This window comes from Medicago sativa, chromosome 3 (assembly GCF_051527215.1).
Source record: "Medicago sativa cultivar Bolivia chromosome 3, Bolivia_mono, whole genome shotgun sequence".
In the NCBI taxonomy this organism is placed as follows: Eukaryota; Viridiplantae; Streptophyta; class Magnoliopsida; order Fabales; family Fabaceae; genus Medicago; species Medicago sativa.
The window spans coordinates 55,039,370-55,052,392 of NC_140751.1; the positions used below are offsets into that span (position 1 = coordinate 55,039,370).

Sequence of the window (13,023 nt, forward strand, 5' to 3'; positions counted from 1 at the left end):
ATATCAAAAATATATGAATAATGCCATCAAAATACAATTTTAAAGACTTTTTTTATTGATTAGTATTCATATACATATCATCAAATGTATGTGACCCACTCCTCAACAATGTGTTTTTAGCATTCATGAGGCTACAAACACTTTTCCTTTTCCTATATTCTTTCTTGAAAAATAATTTTAGACAGATAAATCCAATCTACCATTAAAGAGATAAAGTGTTGTGATAAATATGATAAATTGATGATATAATATGAATAAATATATAAATAAAATAAAAGAGATAAAGTGTTGTGATAAATATGATAAATTGATGATATAATATGAATAAATATATAAATAAAATAAGATGTCGAATAGAAGTATTTTATTAAATAAAAAAAAAAGTACGCTTTTTTTTTCTTCTATCTCACTTCCATCAAATCTACTATATATTTTTCACAAACTTCTCTTTTGACATGCAATTTTCTCATATAGAAAGATAGATACCATAAGAAGAACATACCCTTAGAAAACGTTTAAAATGAGAAACCAAACCCAATGAAAGCAAAAGAAAACATCCTAAACATAGAAATCAAACATTACAAGTCAACTACGTTTCACTCTCTTACACCCTTCAATAACATAGACAAACACACTACTCTATTTCAAATTACACTTTTACCCCTCTCTCTCTTTCATCACAATGGACGCCGCCGGCGATACCCAATTCCGGCGACAATCTCCCGCCGGCGAAATGGAACACCATTCTGAAGATCCAATTCGAACCGGGTCAGCTTCACGACCCGATTCTGTTTCTGACGGACCCACCACTTCCGGAGCTAGATACAAGCTGATGTCGCCGGCGAAGCTTCCGATCTCCCGGTCGCCGGTTTTGACGATTCCGCCGGGACTTAGTCCGACTTCGTTTCTTGAATCACCTGTTCTTCTCTCAAATATGAAGGTCAGTGAGTGAAACAATCATACTTCACTTTTTGAGATTCTAGGGTTTTGTTATTTTTCTATGTTGATTGTGTCAAATGTAGTTGAATTTTTAGTTTTGATCTGTTTGAGATTCTTCTAAGTAAAAAAAAATTAAATGGGTAAGTTAATTTAATGTCAAAATGTGTTTTTTCAGTTGAATGTGGTTAAAAATTAAATGGGTAAGTGAATTTATTATCAAAATGTGTTTTTTTAGTTGAATTTGATCAAAAAATTAAATGGGTAAGTTAATTTATTATCAAAATGTGTTTTTTTTAAGTTGAATTTGGTCAAAAATGGTATTTTTACTTGACCTAAGTGAATTGAAATACAACTAGTGTTGACCTCCGCGCACAATAGCAGAGACTAATTGCTAAGACCAATTTTCTCGAGATAATTGAGATTCATTTAACAGTTGAGCTCCCCTAATAAATGTTTTTCCGTACACATTAACCGATGGATTGAATCCTCGGTCAAATGGTTAAGGGTTCAAGTATCTACCACTTGTGCCGTTGGTGAAGTCCACCTAGTGTCAGTGGCATATAAAAAATTTGTTGTACTTTCAGTGTGATTTTCTTGCTGATGTTAACTATACAAACACAGCATATCCGGGGCATTTTTCAGGTTCTGTTGGAATTAATGTTATTATTTTTTGGGGTCTTAATAATGATGTGAGTTAATTGTTGATGATGAGTTGGAGATGCTGTGTGTTTCATGAAAAGTTAAGAAATTGTTGTGAGAGTATATGTGCTTGTTTAATCTGGTGGCTAATATAATTTTGCTTATTTGTTTATTTTGTTTTATAATTGAAGTTGGCCCGTTATTGTATTTGATCTTTTTCACTTGGTAGATTTTATTATATGAGTGGTTTGTGTTGGTGCAGTTAGATTCTGATGCTTGCATTTGTAGAATTCTATTTTGCTGCTTTATGCTCAATATAGTAACCTATTGGAAATTAGAATATGACTTTCTCTTATGATCGTTCAACAATTTTTTTTCAGTGTTGTTTTTTCACATAATAAATCTTCCTTTTGTATTGATGCTTTTCCTTTTTTGTTTAACGGTGTTGTAGGGAGCACAGAAAATCCTTTTTTAACCTCCAATTTACACATGTGGAAAAAACGAATAGATGCATCACCATGGATTAGTTAGTGGATTCCTTTTTTATTTCTGTATAACATGACATTAGAATAATATAAAGAATGTCAGAGATTCTGTGTCATGATATTTTTTCTTTGAAAGGACATGATTGTCTTGATGTTCATGTCATAGATCGGGTGGTCCTAACCTAACTTGTGCAGTTCAGGATTCATGTGAGAATGGCTTTTCGGAGTTGTGTTTATATAAGTCCCGCATATCTAATATCTAGGAACCAAATAAGCATGTGATGTTATTGTGTGGAGAAAATTAACAACTTCGTTTATACTCGGTTGTAATTGCTCTTTCTGCATAGGTAGCTGATAAATCTGCTAATATTTCTGGTCAACTCAGATGATTTTGTATGTGGTTTTTTCATTCTGTTATTGCTATTAATTAGTCTGTCCATTATCCCTTGGCTTCTGTTTAGGCCATAGATTTTCCAGGTATCGTGGAAGTTGCTGTTATTTAGTCCATTTCTTTTTTCATTTCTTTCCAACTTGTTTCTATGAGTCAAGAGTTATAATCAAGAGCGGTGAGAGGGTTTTATGAGCATTCATTTGATTCTACAATTGTTGCAGTAAGAGGGTTTTAGATTATATGATAGTATAATATTTTTTCTTATCTCTTGCAGGTAGAACCTTCACCTACAACAGGCTCCCTTCCTAGGCTTCAACAAACAGTACATGGTTTTGTAACTTCTTCTACGTCCGCTGCGTTTCCTGTAACCTCTGCGTGCTTTAATTCCAATTCGGTTGACGACGGAAAATCCAGCTTCTTTGAATTCAAACCGCACAGTAGATCAAATATGGTAATGGACTTGAGTTTGATTTTTTCACCCTTCTTTAATTTTACCTGATAATGAACTGTGTACTGAGGTTATCAAGATAAGATGATTAATTGAAGTGTAATATTTTCACTGGTTCTTTTTCTTTTTTTGGGTGGCGTTGTAAAGTAAAAGTTGAAAACAGATTCGGTTGTCATGTACAATGTTCTGGCTAATATTGTTTTGAATATTACTCCTGGTTGCATAGTACTTACACAGTGCTCTTCACTTGTTTAAGGTTCCTGCTGACTTTTACAACCATGCATGCGAACAATCAACTCAAATAGACAGTCAAGGAAATGTTAAATCTTTTGTCTCGTCCCCATTGGTCAAAAGTGAAACGGCAGTCCCTTCAAATGAAATAAGTCTATCATCCCCACCTGTTCAAATGATTAGTTCAGGGGCTAGTGCTCATGTTGAAGTCGATTTGGACGAATCAAATCCCAGTGGTAGCAAAGCAACTGGGCTTCAAGTATCACAAGTTGATGGTAGGGGCAGTGGACTTTCAGTTGCTGCCGATAAGGCATCTGATGATGGATACAATTGGCGAAAATATGGGCAGAAGCTTGTTAAAGGATGTGAATTTCCACGCAGTTATTACAAATGCACACATCCTAACTGTGAAGTAAAGAAACTCTTTGAACGCTCTCATGACGGCCAAATTACTGAGATAGTTTATAAGGGAACACATGATCATCCTAAACCTCAACCAAGCCGTCGATTCTCTGGTGGAAATATGATGTCTGTGCAAGAAGAGAGATCTGATAGGGCTTCTTTAACTAGCCGAGACGGTAATAGAAGATGAATACTTCTGATTGATTCCATTCTATAATTACTTAGTGCCAAGCAAATAATATGACTTTCTTTCTCTTTTAATTCTTGAATTGTAGACAAAGGCTTTAATAATTATGGTCAGGTGTCTCATGCAGCTGAGCGTGACAGTACTCCTGAGCTATCGCCTATAGCAGCAAATGATGGTAGTCCAGAGGGTGCAGGGTTTTTGTCAAACCAGAATAATGACGAGGTTGATGAAGATGATCCTTTCTCAAAGAGAAGGTTTGACGATTTAGGCCAAAGTTCTAGTTTTTAACTTTTTTGTTGCTTGTACACTTGCTGATCAAGAGGTTTTGTTTTATTAAGCAGAAAGGTGGATCTTGACATCACACCGGTAGTTAAGCCTATCCGGGAGCCACGGGTCGTTGTACAAACTCTGAGTGAGGTTGACATATTGGATGATGGTTATCGCTGGCGTAAATATGGGCAGAAGGTGGTAAGAGGCAATCCTAACCCTAGGTATGTCCTCACATTGATGACTATACAATATAAACTAAATTGATGAAGTCCAACTTAATGTGCTTGTTTCGGATTATTTTACAACAAAAAAAAAAACCTTGATTTTTTAAAATGTACTTCTCACTTATTTGGGCTAAGTTTTGAAAAAATTGGTTTATAGATTCAGGAATAGGGAAAAAGAGTAGCAATAGCATCCTATAACATAATTTTGAAATGGATTTTATTCTAAACTGTAAATCTTAAGCCCATTGAATGTTTTATTAAAAGAATTACAATTCATTCAAAGGATTCTATTTGTCTCTTTTCTGACTCATCAGTTTGGAATAATTGCAAAGTCAAGAGTTAGTTAGTATAAGGCAATGTTTTGACCCGATAAGGTCACTGGGTCACTGGTCTCAGGGAGCAGTTCCTCTACTGACTTTGTGATTTTTCTTTTCAACTTAAAAAAAGGTAAGCGTTAGACAGCTCGGGTTGCAGAAACCCTCGGTTCACCGGTTTAGGCCTGTTCGTGCCGGTTTCCACCGGTTTAATTGCATGCCCGATCCAGTAACAAGACCGGACCGGTTACACATCCAGTTCCCGGTTCGACCGGTCTAGACACTTATGTAAGGTTGATGCCTGGGAAATCGATGTTGTATAGCAGTACACAAGTGATGATGGTAGATTGAAAAGGAACTAAAATAACTAATTACATCTAATGGTTTAGGAAGCAGTTTGAATGTAAGAACATCAGTGCTAAGAATATGCAAAGAAACACTGAAATAGTTGGAAATCAAATGAGTTAGTAAAAGTTTGATCCTATGAAATGGATGCTGTAGACCAGTGTAGAATTGGCATTGAGAGATGATGATGGTAGGTTCAAATGGATCTGTTATAATTAAATACATATTGGTTAAGGGAGCAGTTCGAATGTTAGAGCATCACCACTGAGAAAGTATGAGTAGGGATGGCAATGGCCATGGGTATCATCTGGCACAGATAGTAGATATCCGATACCCACCCTGTTGATAAAATTGATAGACGTGCCCCGCCCATATATGTGCGCATATCTGCTAGACGGGTATTTAGCAGATTCTGAGGTGTCGGCGGGTAGTTGCAGATATCCAGGGATATCAATTTTATTAAAAAAATGCATTTATGTAAAAATAATGCAGTACCGTTAGATACTTAAATATCAAGAAACTGTTGAGGAATGCAAATTTACTTCAATGCTCTCAGGAGAAAATACGTCCAACAACATAATGATGGTTATGTGCCATAGGTTAACAGTGAGTTATAAGGCATTTTAGGGGAAAGGAAGGGCAATAAGATATTTAGGGTGTGTTTGTGTTGTGAGTTTTTGGAGTGCTAAGTCTATATGTTGATATACATTTAATATTTTAAAAAAACTAAAATAACATGATATAATATGCTTGTGTCTCATGCTGCTCTTTCAATTTTTTTTAAAATATCAAATATATATTAAAATATAGACTTAGCCCTCCAAAGCGTTCCCCTCAAAAACCCTCCAAAATCCAACTTGCAAATACACCCTTACTGATTTGCATGATTGAAGTGTTTGTACTGATTATTATGACTGTGGGACAATAGGACTTACCGATGTGGTAAGTTTGTTTCATCTTTCACCGATTGTCATCCCGTAAGCCAAATATTGTAGTTCTTCTCAAGGTCTAAAACATTGAAAGTTGAAACTGAATCTTAGCTGGAGTTGTCTTTTTTCTTCTTATTCTGGGAACCTGCATTCCTTATAAGTATGTGACCCACTTTGCACTTGAGGATTCCCCGTTAGTATTCAGTTCCAGTTGCTGACTCGAAATTACGACACACGGACAAAATTTCAACTTACGAAAATTTTCATTTTTTAGCTTAAAATGGTTGCCATGCAGTTTGTTTACATAAAAACAATATTGTTTGATCTAATTTTATATTCCACAAGGCTACAAACCATAAAGATTGAATTGGGTTTTTTTGTCAGAAATTGTACTTCTTGGTGATCTAATAGTTTTGATTTGTGAGAGGCTTTGCAAGAATTTTCGGTATTGTTTTGGACCTTGGTTGATCACTTTTTTTAAAGACCTTTGTCTTGCTATTATACTTTTTCAGAAATGCATGTATCTTTCAAATATTTCATTAAATAGTTTGAACAATATGCAAGTATGCGTCTAGCTCAGAATCTCGTTGAATAGGAAGGGGAATTGCTACCTTGTAAATTCCTTGTCATAAGCTCGTATTGACTAAACTATTGAAGAGTAAGACTACTGTCTAGTTGAACTTTATTCAGGCACTAAAATTGTTTTTCTTTCTCTTAACCCAATGATTGTTGTAGTTGACCCCAATTTTACCACTAAGGCTTGTTTTTTGTCATTTTCCAAATTCATTGAGCACTTAGGCCGAAGTAGCAATAAAGTGAACTATTCTAAACTAGGTTAGTTTTGGTGCAGTGGTTGTGGTGGGAGTCATCTTTAAAATAACAGATGGAATGATGGATACTATATAGTGTAACTCAGTGTTGTCAGATCAAATATAGGCTGTAGCAACACTGCAGCGAAGTGGAATTTAAGAAACCATTAATTTCCATAATCTGCTATTGACAACACTAAGTATGAATGTGCATGGAATGTAAATAAAATATGTGTACTTAGACCTTGATGAGCTTGGGAGATTTGTCTATGAACTGTTTTGTATTTGATAAAAAGAATGTGGTGTTTTGTTGCTTATTTTTGGGTAACATTGCTGCTTATCACAGGAGTTATTACAAATGCACAAATGCCGGTTGCCCGGTTAGAAAACACGTGGAGAGGGCATCACATGATCCGAAAGCTGTAATAACAACATACGAGGGTAAACACAATCATGATGTACCAACTGCGAGGCATAATAGTCATGACATGGCAGGACCATCAGCTGCAGGTGGACATGCAAGAATCCGGCAAGAAGAAAGTGATACTATTAGCCTTGACCTTGGAATGGGCCTCAGCCCAACCGCTGAAAATAGACCAAACAGTCTAGGGAGAATGATGCGCAATGAATATGGCGACAGTCAAACACATAACGGCAATTCCAGTTTCAAGTTTGTTCATAGTTCTACACCACCTCCGGTATACTTTGGTGTACTAAATAACAGCGCAAATCCATATGGTTCTAGAGAAAATCCGAGTGATAGTTCATCTTTAAACCGTTCTGCATATCCTTGCCCACAGAACATGGGAAGAATAATGATGGGTCCCTAAAATCGTTTACATAACAAAAATAAGTTAAAATGAAATTCTGAGTATTGTTTTGCTTTCTTCGTTTTACTGGTAAAGCTTCAAAGGCAAGTTTTCTCTATGAAAATGTTGATAGTTCTTTTATGTTCCTATCACACTGTCTGAGAGCTGCCCTTTGATAGGAACTAGCAGTAGCTGTGTCCTTTCAAGTTGACTTTTATATCTGATTGTTGTTTGTATAATTATATATACAAATTCTTCTGTACAAATATGAAGCTGATACTAAATTGCTTCCACAAGAACCCTTGTAAAAGTGTTGTTCAACTATTTATATGAAGTAGCATTTAGCCTGTGCCTGAACTTTTGGTTGTAATTACTTCAATAGTACTTTATATTCTTGGTAGCTGTACAAACATTTATGTTGATGATTGTTTCTGATAATAGTGAGATTGGGTAAAATACACGAGATAACACAATGTACCTGCTCTCGTTTGATTTCCTCATATGTTATGCATACAACCTAGTGTAGAAAACAAATACAGTAAAAGTTCCCTCAAATGAATAAAACATTGAATCTGCTAGTTAAACTCAGATGCTGTAACAGTGTGATGATTCAAGCTTGCTATCTTACTTCCTTTTATACTCTTGACCATAGTTGTAACCAGATTTTTGACAAAGTCTGCATTGGCAGTCATAGTCATGACATCATAGTTTTTGATGTTGTCACGATGGCAAAGCAACTGCGATCGAGGCTGCATCAACTGTGTCCGACCTTGATTATTTGCAGTATGAAGGATGGTGATTCAACTGTAATTGTGACTGATCTGAATTCATAGTTGTCATGTTGTGAATGTATAGACAATCATTTGATTAACTTTCAAATTGTAAATGCAACAGTGATTGAATGAAGCCTCTATTACATAATAACAGGTCAGAAATAGAACAAATTTACAATCAGTGTAGGCACATGTGAGCAAGTGATTATGTGAAGATCTTGTTACAAAAGAACCAAAAGCCTTGTTTCAAAACAATGAAAGCATAGTACTATATTTTTCAGATAAGTTGTGGTCACCAACACTCCTGAAGTTATCAATTATGCCCTTTATTTAATAATCTAAACTTTTATCAGTAAAGAATTTCCCTGATTAGAAGAAATGCTTCAAAAAGAATTATGATTAACCACATGCTCTATCCAAAGACATTTATGATTAACCACATGATAATCAAATCACATAATTGTACCAATTCGTGCAACACATGCTCTATCCAAAGACATTTATGATTTACCACATGATAGTAATGATTAATGAATAGCTTGTTGAAATTGTATACAAATACTTATACAGTTGTATGATTTCTAACAGATATGCTGTTGACCAATAATGGATGTGAAAAGGATTCATAATTCAGTGTCAAATACAAATGAGTGGTAGCACCATACTTAACACACTTTTCAACACCCTTCTTTTCATTTGTTGAAAGTTGAATAGAATACACTATATTATGTGATTCTCACATAAATTGAGTAGGATCTATCTAAATTTCAACCAATAGGATAAAATGTGTTTAAAAATGGGTGTTAAATAGTATAATGTTAGTAACATTTTTCAACATAAACTTAGAAAATGCTAACTTGTGCCCTTATAAACTTTCATGTGAGTTTTCATTTATTAGCTTTTCCAAATCTTCATGCCTTGATGTCTATTGAGAAGGACAAGGTCCCATCTAAATCTAATGGAGCCTGTGATTGGAAGGTGGAACCAGCATATAGGTCTGAACTATTTAGGGAGCTTTATATAGGTCTCTTTAACATTTTTTTTTTTGTAATTGAATCCCTGAATATATCAATAATTAGTAACTGAAATTCAGTGATAACAAAAATTTGACACTAAACAAGAATAAATATCAAATCAACCAAGTTAGAAGAAATACAGTTTAGCTTAGCATATAAAAACATATCAAATCTAACCTTATTTTTAATCTCTGGTAAGGTAAACATGTTCTATAAAACACACTAGATAGACAAATTCTGCATTTATAATCCATCAGGCCTGTTACTAGTATTTGTGACAAAGTTTTAGGATATGCTCTTTTACAAAACAGTTATTTGACTATAATAGAGTAAATCTAAATAGAGGATGATGATACATATAGCCTAACATAAAAACCTGCAGTAACAAAACTAAACTGTCATTATATTTTTCATCTCCAAGCACAAGAAACAATAAGATCTTGATTCATCCAACCAAGAAACAGTGCACCATCTCTCTCTTCTAGGGTGTAATGTCCACGGTAGCTCTCGAGAAGATTCTTGATTGAAGAATTGATGAAGGAGCTCAATGGATAAGGCGTAAATCCAGCCATCACAAAACGCTTTTTCCACTTACTCAGAAGCTCGTGACGTTCCACTCTTTCTTCCCCTTCGCAAGCTACTAAGTTCACAACTTCACGAGCCAAACAGTGCTGTTCGACATTAATCCTCTCTTTGTGATCCCTTGGAAGAACAACATCAATTGATTCATAAACGGCTGAGTAGTAGTTCATTGTCTCGACGAAACGCTGCAAGAACGGAGCGTTATTGGTGTTGAATTCTTGCTCAACTAGAGTCACCACCTTAGGAGACATGTGCTTAGCCAATCGCAGCAACCTGTCACGATGATTATGAATGGTCACACTTTCATCTGGTACATGATGTAGCATAATGGCAAAGTTCACCGCCACAGCTTCATTAGGACGAAGTTCAAAGTCTTCGAGTCGCACCTCAGAAGGATACACTCTAACAGCATGGAACTCAAATGGTACATGACATGACTGCGCAAGCGCGGATAACTTCTCCCCTACTATATCAACGCCCCCACCGCGGGCATACGATGAATAAGAGTCATCAATACCTGTTATTCTAATCTTTGGAGGTCCTCCAGGCCGGCGAGCAAGAGCCTGGATTAGGCTCACCCACTGAGTTCCTTGTCCAATTTGAAAATCAATTATGTGGACTTCATTTTCCTCCTTCATAGCTTCCGCGATGGCTCCATTTGCAGACATATATCCGAATTTAAAGTACGGACATATTTCATAAAGTACATGCATGTAGGAAAGCAGTTCATTACCAGTAGGCTCGCTGCATTTTAACGATTTGTAGATTGTACTTCCAGAAGAGGCAATCTTTGAAACAAGTGCCTCCAACATGTACGCTCCCAATCGTTCGATTGGACTGCCTGAAACGGATACTATTTTGCGTAACTCAGTTACCATCCATTCAATTGTCTCGATATCATTCACATCCACAGCTTTTGCACAAGTATAAAGCATCTCTTTCAAATCCCCTCTAGATACCATCTCCATGTTTTTCTTCCACTTCTCTGCCTCTAATAAGAACGAAGCAGATTCTTCTTGAACTTTGGTATCATACATCTCTAGCATCTCTACGTTAGGTCCGAGCATAACAGATTCCAGCTCACTCATCTTATGCCTAAGGTCATCATGGTCATGATATGTCAAGTAAGAATCCTCCGCCTCAGGTGAACCATTGACAAATTCAAGTGAATGTTGCGGCCTTAACGTAGAACCTGGACTATTGTTAGGTGAGAAACCGTGAGTAGAGGGAGAATTTTGGTAAGGTAAACTGTTGTTGCTTGTTGAAGCAGATTCAAGGTTGTTGTATTGTTCTAGAGTTTGATGAGAAGGATAGAATGTTTGGCAGCTGTTATCAGAGGAAGAATAATTGTCTAGATTCTCAATTGAGGGTAAGCAATACGACTCGAGATTCTGTACAGGCTCAACGTAGAACCTGTCAGAGCCGTAAGAAATTTCATGTTTCTGAGATGTTTGCATTGATAAGTAAATATTTCTTCAATATACTTGAGTACTACTGGTTGACTTTCTTGCACAAACACCCTAGAAATTTTCCAATTGATCGGAAATCATCGTCTACACTTGAATTCAACTTTCCTTGGCAATAGCAGCGTACCGAAAAATACGAGCTATTCTGCATAAGGAAAGAAGACAGTTAGACAAATACAATATCTAACAGATAATGGTTAGTAGAACAGTAAAGAAAGAAGAAAAATATGCTAATAGAAAGTAGAAAGCAATGAGATTTTTTCTAAAACCAGAAGAGTAAGCTTCTTGACAACACAATTATGAGCCTATTTGTTACAAATCAATTGAGAGAAAAATCACTTTCTTAATTAAAAATCTATTTTTAGTGGTTTTAATTGTGTTTGTTTAAGCTTTTGAAATCAATCAGAATCTCAAAAATATGATTTCTTGATTAAAATGATAAGTTGTATTTAGTAGCTTCTTTGATTGTGGTAGAATTATAATATGCTATTCCAATTAAGAGTACATCAACCCTCCAAAGTTACAATTTTCTCACTTTTTTTTTTTTTTATCATCATAAATCACTTTACATGATGTCTCTAGGGTGAAGTAGCTTTTCATATACCAAACATGCATAGCTTTAACTCAATTAACTTAAAAAGATGAAAACTTTCAAAACACCACCAAAGGGATTTCAATTTCAATTACAATAGAATGATTCAAAAGCACTTAAACAAAGATTCTAACAACCCAAACCCCAACAAATTGAAAACCAAATCTACAAATCAAAAAGTAACAAAAAATAAAACCATAAAAGATGCAAAATCATTTCACAAACTTAAAAGAAGCCTTTACTATCAATTTTAACACAAACTCATTTTCACAAACTCATCAAAACCAAACTAAAAAGTATAAAAAAGTAATTTTTATTTTTCTAATAATTAAAACATCATCATCATCATCATCATCACCACCACCGTGACCAGAAAAATAAAACACTTATCATAAAATAAAAACATATTTCCTTAAACAACATCATATAAATAAGGAAAGTGAAAACAGTTAAATAACTTACCAAAAAAGAAAATCTGATCTGAAACAGCTTATACAAGAACTTGACAAAGTTGAACTGAACTGAATGAGTTTAATTAAGATAAGAAGAGGTTATGGTTGTTTTGTTTGAGGTTGTTTGTTAAAAACTTAGGAGGAAGAGATTTTGTAAGGGACAAAGGTGGTTGTTGTTGAAGTGTTTTTGGTTTGGTCCACTTTGAAGTGTCTCTGAAGTGCGTTTGTGGTATTTGTATAGCTCGCCAACAAGGAAAGTCTCCTATTCTGTGAAATTTCTATAAATATATTATTATTAACCAACCCTATATTTTTTAAGAAAATATATGTACGGTTCGTACAACTACAAAGAATATCTAGAATTTTGAAACTATTTTTTTTTTATTTATATTTTTACAGAAATATACTGTTTGCATTTATTATAAATATAATCTTCAATGCAAGGAGGAAAATGTTCAAATTATATCAAATAAATGGTGAGTTGGTGACTAGTAGTAGTAGCAATGTGATATTGATGTCCTAAAATAAAACTCAACTAATAATAATCATATCATTAGTTTTAGTAAAAAAAAAAAATAATCATATCATTAGACTAACCTTCTTCACTCGAGTTTAAACATGAGATCTTGTAGTTATGTGTGTGAGTTTTATGTATGATTCATCACTTTAGTTAAGGAAAAAAGTCAACACAGTGTTGATGATATAGTTGAAGTTGAAGTA

General features: G+C 34.8%; 1 protein-coding gene and 1 pseudogene across 6 annotated transcripts; one reads left to right on the forward strand and one right to left on the reverse strand.

The window, feature by feature from the left end:
* Positions 1–455: 455 nt before the first annotated feature.
* Positions 456–7,779, forward strand: LOC146938453 (putative WRKY transcription factor 20). 4 transcript variants are annotated; one of them, XM_085752393.1, is made up of 6 exons: positions 456–940; positions 2,729–2,905; positions 3,159–3,711; positions 3,811–3,976; positions 4,061–4,213; positions 6,960–7,779. In XM_085752393.1, exons 1-6 carry the CDS (start codon positions 683–685, stop codon positions 7,441–7,443), a joined length of 1,791 nt encoding a protein of 596 aa, XP_085608519.1. In that variant the 5' UTR covers positions 456–682; the 3' UTR covers positions 7,444–7,779. The 4 variants fall into 4 exon arrangements, with proteins under 4 accessions (XP_085608519.1, XP_085608520.1, XP_085608521.1 ...); XM_085752394.1 differs by having other exon boundaries at positions 4,064–4,213; XM_085752395.1 differs by having other exon boundaries at positions 3,850–3,976.
* A 1,659-nt stretch (positions 7,780–9,438) lies between these two features.
* Positions 9,439–12,507, reverse strand: LOC146938454 (scarecrow-like protein 21 pseudogene; annotated as a pseudogene). 2 transcript variants are annotated; one of them, XR_015031278.1, is made up of 2 exons: positions 12,314–12,507; positions 9,439–11,399 (listed from the first exon to the last, which is right to left on the reverse strand). The product of XR_015031278.1 is annotated as a scarecrow-like protein 21 pseudogene, transcript variant X2 (transcript). The 2 variants fall into 2 exon arrangements; XR_015031277.1 differs by having other exon boundaries at positions 9,439–11,404.
* Positions 12,508–13,023: the final 516 nt, after the last annotated feature.